The sequence below is a fragment of the Toxotes jaculatrix genome, chromosome 4 (genome assembly GCF_017976425.1).
Source record: "Toxotes jaculatrix isolate fToxJac2 chromosome 4, fToxJac2.pri, whole genome shotgun sequence".
Lineage (NCBI taxonomy): Eukaryota > Metazoa > Chordata > Actinopteri > Toxotidae > Toxotes > Toxotes jaculatrix.
The window spans coordinates 10,773,426-10,792,277 of record NC_054397.1 but is presented as its reverse complement, the minus strand read 5'-3'; the positions used below and the strand labels follow the sequence as shown (position 1 = coordinate 10,792,277).

The following is an 18,852-nucleotide window of genomic DNA, read 5'->3' as shown; positions in this document are numbered from 1 at the left end:
AAAAAGGGGGGGTCCAAACCACTCCTGAGGCACCGAAACGCGCTCCTAGACACTTTCTGGGGGAACACTTTTGGCCTCTCACACTTAGGCCTTGGACACTCTCAGCAACCCTAAACACCAACTTCAGCTTGACAAAAAGTACCACAAAAAGGGGGGTCCAAACCACTCCTGAGGCCCCGAAACGCGCTCCTAGACACTTCCTGGGGGAACACTTTTGGCCTCTCACACTTAGGCCTGTGAGCCCTGTACACTCTTAACCACCCGAAACACCAACTTCAGCTTGACAAAAAGTACCACAAAAAGGGGGGTCCAAACCACTCCTGAGGCCCTGAAATGCGCTCCTAGACACTTTCTGGGGGAACACTTTTGGCCTCTCACACTAATGCAAATTTTCACTCTCTCATTTATATGGAGGAATTTCAAATGCTCATAACTCTGGAACCCTAAGTCCTAGAGACTCGAGGGTGGTACCGTTGGACTCGGGTTATACACAAATGGGGGGGTAGGACAAGGTCCCATGTCTCTATGTTGCTCCCCTGAGAATCGGTTAAAACTGACCCTGGTGAAAATCCCAAATTTTCACTCTCCCAACTCCCTTATTTGGGGGAACTTCAAATGCTCATAACTCCAGAACCCTCAGTCCTAGAGACTCGAGGGTGGTACCGTTGGACTCGGGGTACACACAAATGGGGGGGTAGGACAAGGTCCCATGTCTCTATCTTGCTCCCCTGAGAATCGGTCAAAACAGACCCTGGTTAAAACTACAAGCCCTGTACAGTCTTAACCACCCGAAACACCAACTTCAGATTTACAAAAAGTACCACAAAAAGGGGGGTCCAGCAAAAAAGAGGTTACTTTTGTACATAGTTTATTCCAGAGCTTTTATTACATCTTTATAGTTGTCTAGAAAGGAATAGTGAGGAGATGTTTGCTGTGGCGTTATCTGGTTTCAGCTTGCACGTGTCCTGAGTGTTTCAGGGATACTCTAGCCTAAAAACAGCAATGCTAGATGCAGAGCTGTCATGAATTATGCCAGCAATGGCAGACATGTACGGTTGCTCCCTTCTGGCAATGGGTATTTGGTTTCACTCATGCTCATAGACTACTGGTCCTCCAGCAAAGGTCAGCAGCTTGTTAGGGCCTGCTGCGACAACCAACAGCCCCATTGTTCTGTGAATACTTCTTTCGATGAATAATAGAACTACGTTCCATCTAAAATAGAGTAAATGTAGCTGAGATGTTAATTTCATAGGCATATGATCATAAACTTTTCACTTTTCAATACAAATAAATTGAGGGAAACAGTTTATTTAATATTGTATCTTTTTTTTATACTTCTTCTTGAATTTAATACATTAAGCTTGTAAATGCTGGGTTCTTAACTCCCAGTTCATCATGTTTGTAGTTGTTTCTATTTTATAAAAATTTAATTTAATTTTATAAAAAGGAAATGGAAATAAAATACAAGAAGAAAAGCCACAGAAAAAGTGTTCTTTATGTTTTAGGAATTTGTATTTCAAACACACTTCTGAGTAGTATTGTTCTCAATTATGCTAAATGTTTATTATACATTATTATAACTTATATATTATGTTTAAGGATAAACTAACTTATTCAGAAAAAGATTTGAGAGCGTGTTCCCCTTTTGGTTATCAGCAGCCTCCCTCTAGTGGTAGACTCATGTAATAGCACATATGAACTACTTCACCTCTGTGTGTGTTGGTTTGCACTTGGTCCAGTGTAGAGCTCTTCACACAGACAGAGGGCCTTTCTGTTTTCTGGAAAATTAATGCATCAGTTAAATCTGCCCAAGTCTAACTATAGATATAGACTGCATAATGGATAAGCAACTGAGGCCTCAGTAGAAAATGGTATCAGTTTGATATTGTGATTATAAATTATATAAAAATGTGCACTGAGAATATTACCATAACTTATAGGATAATAATACTAATTATTACTGTAACATTACCATTAAGTCTGATTATTGCTGTTATACATTAATATAGTATTTATAATAAGTCGATTTACTGGGTAGCACACCACCTTCCTAAATGCACCTCATGGATTGTCTGCTTATTTGGCTTTTTGGGCCTGATATTTACAGTGTGTTTGCACGCATCATTATGGACATCATTGGAAGATTTTAGTGTTTTATTTGCACCAGTAACACGCTAAGAAATTGTAGCTTACCGCTCAAGCCCATTGTAGTTTGTTTTACAAGTTTGGTTTAAGTGCAAATGACCAAGGTTATTGTTTGACATGGATTATGTTTTAATCTTTGTTATGTCTATTTAACTTTGGAGTTATACTGTGTTAAATCCCTGTGTATTTGTTAATGGATTTTCTTCTTGACTTCTTATGATGAAGTCAAATTGCAGGACCAACTTAGATATAAGAACTGTCACCATCAGTGGCGGTTTTTGGCACGGGCAAACTGGACAGCCGTCCGGGGTGGCATCACATTGGGGGCGGCACAACCACGTAAAAAGAAAATCATCTGCGCCGCTAAGCTGTTTTCTATTACCTATTATATTACTGTATGGGAAATTGGCCAATTGGTGCCGTCCCCATCTCCCAGCATGCACCACCAGTATATGCATGTCGAAACGGCACCCTGACTCAGGGTGGTGGTTAGGTTGGAAGAGTGTGGGAGTCGTCCCTAGTGATGGTCCTCTAACACTCGAGGCTCCGACACATGCGCGGTAGCTCATGAGGCAGTTGTATTGAACCACTGTACCAAGGTGTGGTTTGGTCACTGACGTTTGAAGCAGGTGAGTGCTTCGGACATCATACGAATCACCTGATTGGTTCGGTGTGTCATGTGAATCGCATGTCGGGATCGAGTGTGTTCCAAGATAGAATAGCTCTGTATAGTGGCAATCATTTGAATTTTTCTTTGCAGAGTATGCCAGTTTGTTGCGCTTGTTAGGTGTTTTGAAAGTTAGTAGTGTTGATAGTGTATTTTTGGAAAATCAGTGTATATAGAGCAATAGATATATAATATATAAATTAGATAGAATAGAATAGAATAGAATAGAATGCCTTTTATTGTCATTATACATCTTTCACATGTACAACGAAATGAAAAGCATCTCCTTCAGTGCAACATGTATAAATATACAACATAGGATAGAATAAAATAAAATAAAATAAAATAAAATAAAATAAAATAAAATAAAATAAAATAAGTTTAGTGCAAGTCGAAAATATATAAAAAGAAAACTATACAATATGGAAAGAGAGTTATAAAAAATAAATAAACTAAAAAATAAAATAAAACAAAACACACATACGCACACACACACACACACACACACACACACACACACACACACACACACACACACACACACACACACACACACAAACACACGTGCACACACACCAGCCTCATCTGTGCCATCTGAACAGGTTTTTTCCAAGGCTGGGGAAATAGTTTGTAAAAGAAGAAACCGATTGAGTCCAAAAACTGTAGAAAAACTTATTTCTTAATAAAAACTCAGTTACAAATAAACAGTTACACAAGCACTGCCCTGTTCTTCAAGCACACTCTTTACCCACGTACACATAAACCTCTTTACCAACGAAGCCCAAAACATACCATGATATAATCTGTATTTGCGCCAGTACCATGTGAAAATGACATCAGTCTGTATTTGTAGAGCACATCTCATGAATGTACCAGCACCATTTCCATGTTTCACAACACAAAATATAAGTGAAGATTATGTAGGGTTACAATCAGCCAAGCAAAATAACAAACATGGTCATCTGTTATTATTATTATTATTATTGTTATTGTTATTATTATTGTTATTATTATTATTATTGGACATTCCATGCCACGAGGCTACCAGGCCACCATGCCCCCAGGGTCACGGTGCCGCTCTGTACAGGAATGTCCAATAGGCCACCATGCCCCCAGGAGCTATTTGTCACCTGTCTTGTCAGTAGGCAATAGACTTGATGGAGAGGGAACCTGATCTCATCTTTGTCAAGGAGGAGTCATATGATGATCATCCCATTGGCCAGCAGATTAGTTTCACAGATAACAAGAAAAGTAAGTTTGCTTTCAAAAAAAACCAAACCAAAACAAACCAAAACAAAACAAAACAAAACAAAACAACACAAAACAAATCATTGAAATCCTGATAGTTTCTGTGATTTAACTGCATTTATTCTCATTTACCTGTTTGAATTTCTGAGGAGGACAGCATGCTGCATAGATCTGTTGATGAGCTGCAGCTTCACTCAGGGGACGTAAACAACTTGTAGGTCGCTGACACTCAAACAGAACAATGCACACTGCCAACAATTATGGACAGGTTAATAGGTGATACAACAATGAGTACTCTGGTTGACAACAGATATCCTCAGGGCGCTCTCATGCTCCTCTCTCGGGCTGTGCGACGCCCCCCGAGCAGGCCCGAGAGCCTGTGCATTCTAATCTCAGTCAGGGTGCTGTTTATACATGCATATGCTGTTGGGGCATGCTGGGAGATGGGGATGACTTGCACTAAACTTATTTAATCTTATTTTATTTTATTTTATTCTATCCTATGTTGTATATTTATACACGTTGCACTGAAGAAGGAGATGCTTTTCATCTCGTTGTACATGTGAAAGATGTATAATGACAATAAAAGGCATTCTATTCTATTCTAATTTATATATTATGTATCTATTGCTCTATATACACTGATTCTCCAAAAATACACTATCAACACTACTAACTCTCAAAACACCTAACAAACGCAACAAACCGACATACTCTGCAAAGAAAACTTCAAATGACCGCCACTATACAGAGCTATTCTATCTCTGAACACACTCATCCCGCCACGTGATTCACATGACAAACCGAACCAATCAGGTGATTCGTATGACGTCCGAAGCACTCACCTGCTTCGAACGTCTCTCAAGTGCTTCAAACGTCAGTGACCAAACCACACCTCGGTACAGTGGTTCAATGCAACTGTCTCATGAGCTACCGCGCATGTGTCGGAGCCTCGAGTGTTAGAAGACCATCACTCGGGACGACTCCCACACTCTTCCAACCTAACCACCACCCTGAGTTAGGGTACCGTTTCTAAACATCTTAGCGGCGCAGATGATTTTCTTTTCACGTGGTTGTGCCACCTCCTGTGTGATGTCGCCCTGGGCGGCAGTCCGGTTCGCCCGTGCCAAAAACCGCCACTGTCCATGCCACTTGTGTGTTTTAGTTTGCTGCCCTGTCGTTTTGATGCTTTGGTTTCCCCAGTTTAATTCAAATAATATGAGGTGTGTGTGTGTGTGTGTCTGTCTCTGTCTCTGTCTGTCTCTGTCTGTGTGTGGATACGTTAATTCTTTGTGGCCTTCCCTATAAAAGCTACCATTTCGATTACTAACGAGAAAACGTTTTTGTTTCCTCCCCCCTCCTGTCCGAAACCGAAGCAGCCATCCAGGGCGCCGCTGCAGCCGTATCAGCCTGTGTCAGGAGTTTCCACTACAGTGCTGCATTTTGATGTCGCCCAGGCGGATAAAATAAGCTGCTGCCAGCACTGACCTCGGTCTCATTTTACTGTTATTAATGTCCAAGAAGCAACATGACAGCGACTAAGCAGTGGCTACTGGCCGGTTTGGCGCTTCTGTATATTTATGGAGCAGTTGAATCCAAAAGGAATTTCAAATGTCCTTCAGGATGCTCCTGCTCCAAGGAGACGATCATCTGCGTCGGTACTTCACACATCCCACGGACTATACCGAATGAGATCAACTCATTGTGAGTAACAAATCGTATTTCTTAAGCCAAAGTATCATTGTTTTTATCGATATAGCAAAAGACAACCAGTGCTGCTTTCAGGGAGACCATTTACTTGCTATTCTGTGCTTCCCTTCAGAGTTGGCACTTGGTGTGTCTGGTACAGAGTGTTAAGATGTCCCAGTCCGAGTTTGACTTTGATTTGTTTGTGTTTCTTCCAACAGGAGCATGGTTAATGGATCTATTGCTGAAATTACAGAGGGAATGTTTGCACTGATGCCCTCTCTTCAGCTGTTGTAAGTGCACTTTGTCATTTGAAACAGCCATTGATTAACTGGTGAATAGGGATTATCATTAAAGGACTTAGCTGTTGTTGTGGACAGGAACAGGAGAGACATGAGATGGACTATCTGTAAAACAACTCTTTTCTATCTATCATGGGAAAGTGTTAAAAAGAAGCAAAGGTGCCAAAGAAAATTTTTTTTTCTTATTGGCTGATTGATCAGGGTCTATTTTTTCTTCACAGGCTTCTAAATGCAAATTCTTTGACCACTATCAAAGATGATGCTTTCTCTGGTCTTCCACATCTAGAATATTTGTGAGTATTATTCCGCAAACACACTGCTTTCTTACTCTAACATGCTAAACGATATCATACATTTTTTTTACACTTAATTTTCTTAATGCAGTGAACAGTTAATTTGAATATACCTCATGATTATGTTAAAGGACTGTGGACTTATAATTAGTCCATATGTCAGGAAGTCCCAATCTGCCCATGACCAGCCTTATCCACACGTTAACATATATGACATGACATAATGTGTTTCAGTTATTACACAATGATAAACTGCAGCTCTGTTATTCATTGAACAGATTCATTGAAGGAAACAAGATTGACACAATCACCAAAAATGCCTTTCGTGGTCTACGAGATCTGACTCACCTGTAAGTCTGTTATTCTATCTGCCAATCAGAAAAGAGTTTCATGCTTTAAACTCACAGAGGGCAGCACCTGCAGCACCTGCAGCACCAACACCTAACTATTACACAGCCAAAAAACAAAATAATGTTACAACATAGAAATGACAGTGTGCTTTTTTTCTCTCATCACCCCTGTTTCTCTGGTTTAGTTCCCTTGCCAATAACAAGATGAGGTTTCTGCCAAGAGATCTCTTTTTTGACTTGGATTCTTTGCTTGAACTGTGAGTAAGCACTTGTGGTGTCAGCAGTGTGCGTGTGTGTGTGTGTGTGTGGGGGGGGGGGGGGGGGGGGGTTTGTTTGTGTGTGTATGCGCGTGTCTTTTTCTTTTTCCATACTGCGTTCCAAAGTGAAGCTGACTCAGACTGTGCTTTGTGTTTGGCTGCATTAAATCCCACTAGAATGAAATGGAAAGCAAAAACATTAAGTTTGTGTGTCTGTCCTCCTCAGTCTTAGTGCATCGCTGCTTTTGGGTGGCTTTTAAGTGGAGCTAAAATGTATGTGTTTTTAATGATTTTAATGAACAAATTACTCTCACAACAAGGCAAAAGTGATCAATAGTCATACTCAATCTTTTCCTCATGTCAATATGAAACATTTTCCATATATATATAATTTTTTTTTTTTCAGGAAATGTGTCCAAACTGATTTTGTAAATGTTGATGATTCCCTCTCTGCTATGCATCAGGGATCTACGGGGCAACTCTTTCCAGTGCACCTGTGAGAACAAGTGGCTGATGACGTGGCTGAAAAACACAAACGCCACAGTATCAGACGTCTTCTGCGCAGGCCCCAGTGACATGAAGGGCAAACGGCTCAGTGACCTTCCCATTCCACCGGGCGAGTGTATCTCCACAGGTAAAATGACAAGTACACCATCAAAGGTGTTTATGGAGGATCACAGACACAGTTAGAAACGTCATGTGAAAGAAAGAAAAAAATGAAAGACAGAAAACATCGATAAAACTGTTGAATAATTAAACAGGATGCTACCATGCACCATTCTGGACTCAAACAAACATACTCCAGGAATGCTGACGTGTGCTTCTGAAAACAGTCACACGTACATGTATGGACACTAATATTCACACATGCACAAACATGCATATATAAATGCATAAAAAACATATTATGTAAAATATATAAAAAATGTAAAGAGCAAATTTGGCACTGGTGGAAAAAAATATATTCCATTTGTTATTTTTTAACTTAAGCTATTATATATTTTCCTATATTTCAGTTATACTGTCACATCTGATTATTAGTAGATAAAATACTGAATATATACAAAATTAGAGATTAGTAATCCAAAATTGTTTTGTGCACTTCAAATGTGAACAGACAGGGCAATTTAGAACAGATATGTTAATAAACTAAAAGAATGATATTAGGAAGTCTGATGTACCAAATCCAAAATATTAAACCATATAAAAACCATATGGATGATATGATTGTTCCTACTCTGTACAGTGTTGTCATTCAGCAGCTGTATGCAGCATGAAAAATGTAATATAAGCAGTGAGGTCCTACATGTCCACTCTTTCACTTTGTCAGCAGACTAACAGTTGCAGTTTTTGTCTGCATCTCACAGACTTTGTGCGTCATCAGTCCATTCCCATTCAGTCCATGTCAGCGGACATCTTCTCTTTTAAAGAGGACATCTTTGTGGCGATGGCTGCCCCAAACTCCAACAGCTGTGTGGTCATGGAGTGGGATCACATTGAAATGAATTTCAGAAAATTTGACAATATCACAGGTTTGACAAAACCCTTTATTTTTAATTATTATTTATTGTTAAGAAAAGGTTGGTAATATTATGGATTTTTCTGATGTCTAGAAATCCCATCAAAAGACCAAAACCAAAAATGAACTAATCCTATAGGCAAAGACAGCGTATTCCCCTTGCTGTTCAAAAACTATTGGAAACACAGCAGCGACCCTCAGTGTTTCACTGGGGGAACATCAGCACTGAAGTTTATCATGAATCAGTCCAAAAAACACCCCAAAACCCTAAATGCAGTCAAGAGTACCAAATATGTATTCATCTGAGGCAGAAAATAGTCCCCAACAAATTCTATAAGCCCAACTGTTTCAAGAAATTATTTTTGCTTTTTTTATTCAAATATATATACACACATTGGTTTTGGCCTTTTAATGGTGTTTGTTGACTTAATAACAATTTTTTTACATTAAATAATGAGATTGTTGATTTAGTGTAAGTTAATAATCCACTCTAATGTCACTTTCTGTGTTGTATTGCTACTGACAACTTTTTTTCCTCACAGGGAAGTCTGTTGTTGGATGCAAGTCGGTCCTGATCGACAACCATGTCTTAATAATTGTCACCCAACTCTTTGGTGGCTCCCACATTTACAAATTTGATGATCAACAAAACAAGTTCATTAAGTTTCAAACTATTGAGGTCTTCAACATCTCGAAGCCAAATGACATTGAGGTCTTTCAAATGGAGAGCGATTGGTATTTTGTGATTGTGGACAGCTCCAAGGCAGGACTGTCGACTCTGTACAAGTGGACTGACCAACCAGACCGCAATGAAACTGGTTTTTACTCATACCAATTTCTCCATGAGTGGTTTCGTGATACAGATGCCGAGTTTGTCGAAGTGGATGGGAAGTCCTACCTCATCTTAGCCAGTCGATCTCAGTCACCTGTCATCTACCTGTGGAACAAAAGCACCCTGAAGTTCACGCTTCATGACGAGATCCCAAATGTCAACGATGTGGTGGCAGTCAAAGCTTTTCGGGAGGAAAATGAGATGTATCTGGCCATGACCTGCTACATTGGTGACTCCAAAGTCCTCAAATGGACCAATAAGCAGTTCACTGAGGTGCAGGCTCTGCCGTCTCGAGGAGCAATGATCCTCCAGCCTTTCACATTCGCTGACAGACACTACCTTGCCCTTGGCAGTGATTATTCTTTCACACAGATCTACCTTTGGGATGTGGAGACCAAAACCTTCCACAAGTTCAAGGACATTTATGTGCAGTCGCCTCGGTCATTTACAGTAGTGACCACTGACCGGAGGAATTTCATCTTCTCTTCCAGCTTCAAGGGCAAATCCATGGTTTTTGAGCACATTATTGTAGATTTAAGCTTATAGTGTTTAGCAAAATCATGACTAATCACAGTATGAGTTGGTCACTCAGATCAACCTTGCGTATATGCTTAAAAACTGTTTCAAACAGTGTATATCTTCCTTATACAACCAGATATATCTTTCTTGGTTTGAGACAAACATTTTTTGGCACGTTTCTGCAGCTCATATACATTTCTAGCAATTATGGTGGTTCAATTAATAATAGACCCCAAGTAGTTAACCTAAAACTGAATACTGACAGAAATATAAAACAATGGCAAACTTTGAAATGTTAACAGCATGAAGATAATTTTATGGCATACTAAATATTATCTCAAGACCTGCTGGCTTTTATTGCAATTCTGTCATGCAAACAATGGGCAAGCCATGGATTGTATGTTCTGGCTATAGCTACCATGGACTATAACCTGGCCACGCCACGCAGGTAGTAAGAAACTTGTCCAGGTGTGAAGATGCTCCAAAACAAAATCCATTTTCTATGGGATGTTGTTCAACCAAGACTGAAGGCAAAATTGTAGCTCTTCCAAACAGCTATACTTGAAGGCACAGTGAAAAGCCAGTTGTCCTAGAGACAGCGGAGATGGGCTAATCGTTTAAATACAGGGATGATGGCGGCCGCCTTCAGACAATCCCTCCTTGAGGCTATTCTAGGTGTGTTTGGTTGCAAACACAAAAAGTGGAAGAAGAAATTGTGTGAAAAATGAAAAGTAGAGCTGAAAACTTTCCTACTGACTCACTGCAAGCAAAATGGTTACCCTAAAGTGCTCTACAGTCTGTATGTGAAGTGATTTGTTTGAGACAACAAAAACGGCCAGTAGAAATTTTGAAGCCATTTCATCCCTGTAACTTTTGTGAATGATGATTTAAATGAGCATGACACAGAGGTTTTCTTGTTCACCAAAAATAAAGCAGAATGTATTGGCTAAATATTATGAGCTTAAGCCTAAGGGCACAACTTTTATAACAAGCTACTGTATGAACAGAGTGCCTGATCAACAGCAAAGAAAACATAATCTCCTGATTCCTATGCAAAATGTATAATACTAAGTGTTGCTACAATCACAAGTTTAATTGTGCGCTGCTAAATGATTTGAAGTGACATTTACATGGTAAATTTAAGCCACAAATGTGTGCTCTTTTCTTTACTGATCTTTTGATATTTTTCATGTACTGTACAGATTTAATTACAGCCTGTTTGGGTTGGAATATAAATCTTTTTCACATACATAACAAAGGCATAATGTGCAAATCAGGCCATGGTCCAGCATAAGAAACACTTATGCTAATGTTAGCATTTCAGAGTTCATGAAAAAGAGAAAAAACATCATTGCCCTTCCAGCTATCCTCATGTCCTACCAAGTATTAATGTGTATAAATATAGTTTCCACTCTGCTTAAAGCAGTGATGAAGCACTGATCTTTTACACAGCGCTACATCTACAACCTTCAGTCCTATGTAAGAATAAGTTTGTTGAAATGGATTAAAGAACATTTAACCACATGTATTGTTATATATTTTTTTACTCCGTCCTCCATTCTAGTCAGATATGGAAGCAGTAAAGTGCCCATAAAGTGCCTCAGACAGCATGTTTGAAATTGATAGCCTTGTCTGAGACAGCATTTTCTTTTAACTGCAAAAGAGGACAAATGAACAAACCACACTTGTTATTTAAAAGAACAGCACTAGAGGAATTAAACTGTGTTTTAATGGTCTTTATTACAGTTTGCCACTGTATTAAGACATTTTTTTTTATCAGAATCTCACTGCCTACTATCAATAATAGACTATTTGCTGATAAATCTTGATGTGTGTGCTTTCACCCCTATCAGTGATGTCACAAAATAGTGGGTCAAGGATCAAATGGCTGCTGAGAAATCACTAACTAAACCAGTTGTATTTATTTTTATGTGCACATAATTTACGTTTTGTGGGAGAGAGCCACTCCCCCGTCTCCCAGCATGCACCACGAGCATGCATGTATAAAAGTGGCATCCTGACTCAGGAGGGCGGCTGGATTGAGTATTTTGTTCACCACTGCTGACGCTTTACATTTTTCTAATTTTTGATTGTTTTTACTTGTACAGCTTTCGTGCAAATCTGGACTGCCCAGTCCGCTTGTGCTGCTCCAAATATGTCAGTCACCTTGATCTTCCAGTTTCTATGAAGTATTGTGGTGGTTGATGAAATAATGTTGGTTGATCCAGGGCTGAATAGTAGGTTCATATGCACAGCTTTGGATAAAGATAGGAAGAAACTGTGTTTTTATGTACGTACACTGTTTGTGTGCAATGTCTTTTCTTTTTTTGTCGGGGGGGATCGAGTAATTCAATGTAGAACCGCCACTGCTCATATTAATCAGAGCCCAGGTCTGTGGAATAAAGTGCGAACATTACTTCCGGTTTTACGAGCGTCTCCAAATGCGTCACGACGACTCTCTGACGTCGTGACGGACGGAAGTGAGGCAGGTCGCGTTCCTCGATCAGTTAATCCGTTTTGATGCAAAATGTCTGGAAACGCAGCACAGCCAACATGGTGAAGCATATTATTTGAAGCTCACGTTGCGTTATTATTGTTTACTAGTTTTATTTTTATTTTTTCCTGCAACACGGAGCGAGATGGATCCGTCCAGGAGGAGCGAGAGTGACTGGCAGGGGCTGGTCAATGAGGTGAGACTGGAAAGACGCAGAGAGGAGACGGAGTAAAAAAAGCGTGACATTATACTCACTAACCTCCACTAATGTTGGGAGAAATGTCGTGTGCACCGAACTATCATGAGTGTCGTTTCCCTATAAATTATGAGGGTCACCTCTTTTTCGGAGCCACAGACAATTCAAATATATGATCCGGATACAACTGAGCAAACAGGATCAAATCTCATCTGCTTTCTCTGTCTGTGGAGAATGTACATAAGGAAGTAGATCTGTTTTTTTTTCTCTTTTTCCCTGTACCTGCAAGAGCCATGTTGTTGTAAAACAACATGCCCCACACAGCAGATGTATTGGCTTTTCACAGGTTATTTTAGATAATCTGCACGGATCAATACTTTTAGATCACTGCTATGGGAATTAACTAAGTATACTTGCTCAAATGCCATTATGTACAATACAGTACAATTTTAAGCTACTTGTATATTACTTGTGAGTTTTCTTCTACTTTGTGCCTCCCCTATCAACTGATTTGACTCACTCACTTTTTAAAGAAAGAATGCCAACAGTTCACTGTTCACAAAAATATAGATATATTACGATCACAGACCATACTTGTATTTTCATCTGCAATGCCCCCTTAACTTATGATAATTGACGATTATGATTGAATAATCATATGCCTACAATGACAATAAGAATATTTTTCATGTCAACTTAAAACACTGTCCTTAATTTTCAATAATTAGAAAGTTGACTGGCATAGAACTGGCATAGATAGGTGTTAATGCAGTGAAAATTCTAAATTGTCTATTCAAACAGACTGCCTATATTTGTACTTGGGTAAGAAAAAAGGGGGTATTGGGTACTGGTATCTATAGCTGCTATCCATCCATACCTTACTTGATGTGATGAGGTAAAATAAGAATATCTAGCATATCTGTTGCTTTTCTCCATTTTATATGATTGTAAATTGAATATATGTGGGTTTTTAAAGGCAACACTTTGGTTCTGAGAAGCTGTGTTGGGGATATTTCACCATTTTCCGACCATAATAGGCTAAACAATTGCTTTGCTCTATTACACTCTTTAATGAACAGATAAGAACTGCCTAACTACCCAGTAATCATTCATTGTACATTTAACAATACCTTTTAACTTTTTTTTGTTTGTTCTTGCAAAACATATTCCTTCATGCAGTTCTTGATTTGCAAACGGAAGCTGGAGAGCAAGAAAGAAGCTCTTCTGATTCTGTCTAAAGAGCTGGACACCTGCCAGCAGGAGAGGGATCAGTATAAGCTGATGGCCAACCAGCTCCGCGAGCGGCACCAAGGACTGAAGAAGAAGTACAGAGAGCTCATTGTAAGACATCTCTGTCTGCTGAACGAGTACAGTCCCATAGACACATCATGAGACTTATAATCGGCAGCATAATGGAGAATAAAATTTGTCCCTGTCCACTGTCACTATCAAATTTTTGTTATATGTTAATGTTATATTCACCTTTGTTTCTATAACTAACAGGATGGAGATCTCTCTCTGCCTCCTGAGAAAAGAAATCAAGTGAGTAATTTTAGCCTGCTGATATTCTTTGTGAATTACTGTGTAACAAAAATGCATACTGCGGTTAACACAGATACTACAGAAATTCACACACAGTATTTATACTGATCTTCTCATAAAACCTTTGTACTTCACAGATGTCCTCTCCTTGCATAGTTTCATCTAACAGCTAAATTAAGCCTCATGTTCATGTCTTCTTCAGGTGAATTTAGCCCAGCTGCTTAGAGACTCCAGAGAAAAAAGTCATCAACTTTCTGAGGAGGTGAAGGAGCTCAAACAGCGACTGGTGGAATCTCAGGGTGATAACAAGGTACCGGGTTGTAATGTCTGCCATACATGAAGTTGAATTAAATTATTTCACAATGCGGGTCTTTTTATTTTTGAATGTATTTCCAGCATATCCAGCATTTGTCAGTTATGAATCAGTGTATCTGATTTAAGCGAGAAGCAAAAAATAAAAATAAAAAAATAAATAAAGCAGATTCACTCTGTGCTTGGAAAAGATGGGAAATCTGACAGATTATTGTGGGGTCTCTCTGTTCCTGCAGCTCTTACGAATGACCATCACCAAACAGAGGCTGGGTGACGAGGAGGTTGGCGCTCGACATTTTCCTGCACATGAGCGAGAGGACCTGGTCAGACAGTTAGAAAGAGCCAGAGAACAGGTGACTGCTGAAGCTCACCGCCTGCTGTTAAGTCTTCTGTTTTTTTGCTCTTAATTGCAATAATTCATCTTGTTTAGTTGATATATTTCCCCTGCACAAGGACTTTGTCAGTACCAACGTTACTCTTGATGGAAAAGGATACAACCTCACTTATTTATGACAGATTTATAGATATGAGAAAATGAAGTATTAACCCATGAACATGAAGAGCAGTGCTATGCGTGGATGAAATCGCAGTTTATGTATATGTGTTTTGTGTTGCTGTAGAACGAGGTGCTGGAGCACAGTGTGAAGTCGCTCACAGACGAGCTACAGGACGTTCGAGCAGAGCGAGACGTGTTTCAGCAGAAGGCTCATCGTCTCAATGTGGAAATGAACCACATCGTGGGCAATGACGATATTCGGATTCTAGACATAGACGCGCTCTGCATGGAGAACAGGTTTGTTTCCCTCTCTCTCTCTTTTTTTTTTAAATACTTCATTAGTGCCGCACTGTGAGGAATATGAGAGCATCCACAGAAATGTCCACAGTTAAAGGAACAATCTCCAAAGCTGACATGCTACTGAAACACTGTTGTCCCGCTACTACTTTACTAGTTCAGTGAAATAGTGTGTCTACTTGGATTTTACTGAATCTTAACTTGGAGGCGTCTTTACCATGTGAACATTCTGATGATAGAACTAATGAGGCTTAATGATTTCTGAATTTGGGTTTTTAATCAAAATATTTCTTGCAGGTATTTGCATGAGCGCCTGAGTCAACTTCAGGAGGAGGTCAACTTGCTCAAAACTAATCTTGTGAAGTACAAGGTATTTAAAATATAGAATTATTATTCTTTAAGACTTTGCTAGTTCCATAAAAACAGAGCCATGTAACTTTTTACAATTTTTAAAGCATGTTGATTTATTAAAAGGAGAATTTCTCAGAAACAGAAACCTCTCATGCTCAATAATGTCTTTCATTGATTTCAGAGCGCCCTGGAGTGTAGGAAAAACTCTAAAATCTATGGCAAAGCCAACAGCAGTGCTCTCACCGGGGTGCTCTCTGCCAAACAAGGTCAGAAGGGTCTTTTTTTTTTTGGTTTACACTTTGGTATGTACAGTGTGACAGTATTTGCTGAAGAAAAAGGAATCTGTGTTTGTCTAAACCCTTAAATTGAAGGTTGTAGTGTACTCTGTGCCTAAACTGTGTGCAGTGAAGGAATTGTTGCTCTCTGAAGAAAACGGTTGCAGTTTGCCGGTGACTCCTCAGTCCATCTCAGACCTCAAGTCTCTGGCCACAGCGCTGCTGGAAACGATCCATGAGAAGAACATGGTCATTCAGCACCAACGGCAAATCAACAAGTACTGAAATTCATTCTTGAGGCTCTATTTGTATACATTGCTTTTAGGGTCCTAATTTGTATAGACAAATAACCTGAATGCTTGGAAGAACTCATGCATTTCATTGTTTTTAAGTCTCTCTCTCTTTTGTCATTAGGATTCTTGGGAATCGAGTATCAGAGCTGGAGAAGAAACTAAAATCACTTGAGATGTCTGGATTATGGAGCTTGCCAGGTGGATATAAGTATCTTGATATAACAAAATAAGTATATATATATATATATAAGTATATACATATTCTGCACAATAATTACTTTCTTATTGTTTTCTTTGTCCTTCTGCTTCTTGCTACCTGGAGGCCTGACTTATAATGTGTCTCTTGGAATTTATGGTAGTATGTTCCCCTGTTAACTTCTTTTTAACCTCTTCTTCCATCACTTCTCAACTGCCTACATTAGATTTACTAATCTTGTATCCGATCCACCAGTTTTAAGCAGTGGTATACAGATGACTAGATTTTCACCACTTTTCTAGGAGCTTAATTTGGGTAATATTTTGTTGTAACAGGAGGAAAAGACACCGTCATCCTGAACACTCAGCAGGCTGAGTCACCAGAGTCTCCTGGAGAGGAAGGTGAATATTCAACGCCACTATGCCTCTGTCAGTCTTTATCCATCGATAATGAATCTGTATTTCTTGAATGGTATTCTTCTGTCTATTCTTACAGCTGGCATAGGGTCTGAAAATATAGCTGCCGAGCAGCCAAGCTCCCCAGAATTTCAAAACCAAAGCGGTGAAACAGCTGATTCAATATCAGCTTTTCAGGAAGAGGCACCACCACCATCCAGCGTGGAGGAGTCCCAGCAGAACCAGTTGGCCAATGAAGAGCCAGCTAGCCCTCAGACAGAAATGCCAAACAACCAAACTCAGATCACAACAGATTTAACTGCTTTAACAAGAGAAGAGGAGCATCTGAGTGATTCCCCTCCCATTGTGACCGATGTGAACACGCCCCGTCCAACAGAATGTCACCACTTAGAGTTAACTTTAGACAACTCAGACTTCACAGGAGGAAGAGGGGACGAGTCAGATGAATGTGCTAAAGGGGATGAAACTGTCAAAACTGAGTGTGTTATTACAGAGGAAAACATTCCTGCTGCGTCCACCGCTGTCTCTACTGCTGCTGCAGAAGAGCAGCAGGAGGAGGACACCCAGCCAAACCAGTCAACGGAGCTTTCAGATGAGACAGATGTTAGTCAAGAAATCTGATGTCTTCCAGGAGCTTCTCACATGTTGTGGATAAAATTTGAAAATTTAAAGAATGATATCGACAAAAGATGTATTTATAATATAATGATACTTTATTTATTTTTATGAATAATGGAAAAATTCTGGTGAGTGAGCTACTAGGGTTTTACAGATTGTGCGTTATTGTGCTGTAGTGGCCACAGCATGAAATTTCATTTTTGTCTACAGTTCTGATTACAAATACCTGCATCTGTTTCTTACTGTAGATCCAAGAAATGTGTAAAAATGTATCCAATACTTGAAAAACAGTTACTGAGATACTACATAAAGGATTTTATCATTAATATATCCCCGTCAGAGTCATAAGAATAACCCATAACAAACCTAACAAAAGTAGCTTATTAGCTGACCTGTGTTCTCATGTCCCACCTTTAAACCTGATTAGTGATACTACATGGCCGACAGTATGTTGACACCCAAAGATTACAACCAAATGTGATTGTTGAACATCTCATTCTAAAACTGTGGGCATTAATATGCTGCTATAACAGCCCAAATTCCTCCAAGAAAGGTTTCCACAAGAACCTGGCTTAACGGATTTGCTCCCATAGAGAAGCAAGAGAATTAGTGAGGTTGGGCAATATGGTCTGATTTGCAGTTTCTGTTCCAGTTTATCCAATAAGTTGTTTGGTTTGAAGTCAGAACTCTGTGAAAGCCAGTCAATTTCTTCCACTTCAAACTCATAAAAACATCTTTATGTACCTTCGCTTTGTGCTCAGTGACGTGTTGAAACAGGATGTTTCCACAACTGTTGCGACAAAGCTGGTAGCTCTACATACTGAATCAGAGGTATAGCAAACAAGGGCTATGGAGTGTGATTTAGATTTGCTCTGAGTCAGAGGCTAAATTCAGACTCCACTGTGAAGGAGTGTAATTTGCTTTACGTTTCTGCAGTTAACTCTCCTGTAAAACACAATTTTAGGTTTTTACCACATACAAATTATGTTAAAAATTAAAAGAGGGCGAAAGTGCAATTGCTGCTGGCACGTGACCATGAAGAGGTGGTGTTGCTTAGAAATGAAATGTTTGTCACGTTCTCCTTCATCTCTCTACCTTGGTCCATGCTTCGCCTCCTTGACTTTAAAAAAAACCTACTGCATGTTATGAAGCACTGTATCAACAAATAGACATCCAACACTTAAGCCAAGCAGCAGTTTTATTTTGTTTCTTCAAACATCAGTTTCCTAAAATCAGTTTGTTTGAAAATCTTTACACAGGTTTTTATTATTATTTATATTATGAAAGCACAATATTATCAAATCTATATAAAATACTTCACGACAATATACTATTAACTGATAAAGAAGAAAGACTAAAGATAACTGGATTTTCTTTTTTGTAATCAATGCTTTTATTCCTTGGCAGATGTTTCCAAAAGAAATATTTGATAAATTATAAGAATTTGTGATCAGGTGACACTGGACTAAAATATCTTATAAATTCATATAAGATATGTTAAAATATATTACCTGTTATAGATAATATATTTACAGAACTTAGTAGTCT

At 39.2% G+C, this 18,852-nt stretch overlaps 2 protein-coding genes across 3 annotated transcripts; both read left to right on the top strand.

The window, feature by feature from the left end:
• The first annotated feature begins 5,588 nt into the window (after positions 1 to 5,588).
• Positions 5,589 to 10,342, top strand: LOC121181261 (leucine-rich repeat LGI family member 2-like). Its single transcript, XM_041037127.1, has 8 exons — positions 5,589 to 5,764; positions 5,968 to 6,039; positions 6,270 to 6,341; positions 6,620 to 6,691; positions 6,877 to 6,948; positions 7,413 to 7,582; positions 8,316 to 8,480; positions 9,010 to 10,342. The coding sequence occupies exons 1-8, from the start codon at positions 5,589 to 5,591 to the stop codon at positions 9,843 to 9,845; spliced, it is 1,635 nt and encodes a 544-aa protein (XP_040893061.1). The 3' UTR covers positions 9,846 to 10,342.
• Positions 10,343 to 12,299: 1,957 nt separating this feature from the next.
• On the top strand, positions 12,300 to 17,520 carry LOC121181260 (coiled-coil domain-containing protein 149-like). Of its 2 annotated transcripts, XM_041037125.1 has the most exons (13): positions 12,300 to 12,508; positions 13,688 to 13,849; positions 14,012 to 14,050; positions 14,253 to 14,360; positions 14,599 to 14,715; positions 14,983 to 15,155; positions 15,453 to 15,525; positions 15,688 to 15,772; positions 15,912 to 16,059; positions 16,196 to 16,272; positions 16,397 to 16,429; positions 16,606 to 16,671; positions 16,766 to 17,520. In XM_041037125.1, the coding sequence occupies exons 1-13, from the start codon at positions 12,458 to 12,460 to the stop codon at positions 17,305 to 17,307; spliced, it is 1,674 nt and encodes a 557-aa protein (XP_040893059.1). In that variant the 5' UTR covers positions 12,300 to 12,457; the 3' UTR covers positions 17,308 to 17,520. The 2 variants fall into 2 exon arrangements, with proteins under 2 accessions (XP_040893059.1, XP_040893060.1); XM_041037126.1 differs by lacking the exon at positions 16,397 to 16,429.
• The last annotated feature ends 1,332 nt before the right edge of the window (positions 17,521 to 18,852 follow it).

Excerpts from the sequence above, each read along its gene's own strand:
- LOC121181261 (XM_041037127.1), top strand. The coding sequence starts at position 5,589 with ATGACAGCGACTAAGCAGTGGCTACTGGCCGGTTTGGCGCTTCTGTAT. Across the intron at positions 6,342-6,619 it reads CTTCCACATCTAGAATATTT|ATTCATTGAAGGAAACAAGA; the intron begins GTGAGTATTATT and ends TTCATTGAACAG. Across the intron at positions 6,949-7,412 it reads TTGGATTCTTTGCTTGAACT|GGATCTACGGGGCAACTCTT; the intron begins GTGAGTAAGCAC and ends GCTATGCATCAG.
- LOC121181260 (XM_041037125.1), top strand. The coding sequence starts at position 12,458 with ATGGATCCGTCCAGGAGGAGCGAGAGTGACTGGCAGGGGCTGGTCAAT. Across the intron at positions 14,051-14,252 it reads CTCCTGAGAAAAGAAATCAA|GTGAATTTAGCCCAGCTGCT; the intron begins GTGAGTAATTTT and ends TGTCTTCTTCAG. Across the intron at positions 15,773-15,911 it reads GGTGCTCTCTGCCAAACAAG|TGAAGGAATTGTTGCTCTCT; the intron begins GTCAGAAGGGTC and ends AACTGTGTGCAG.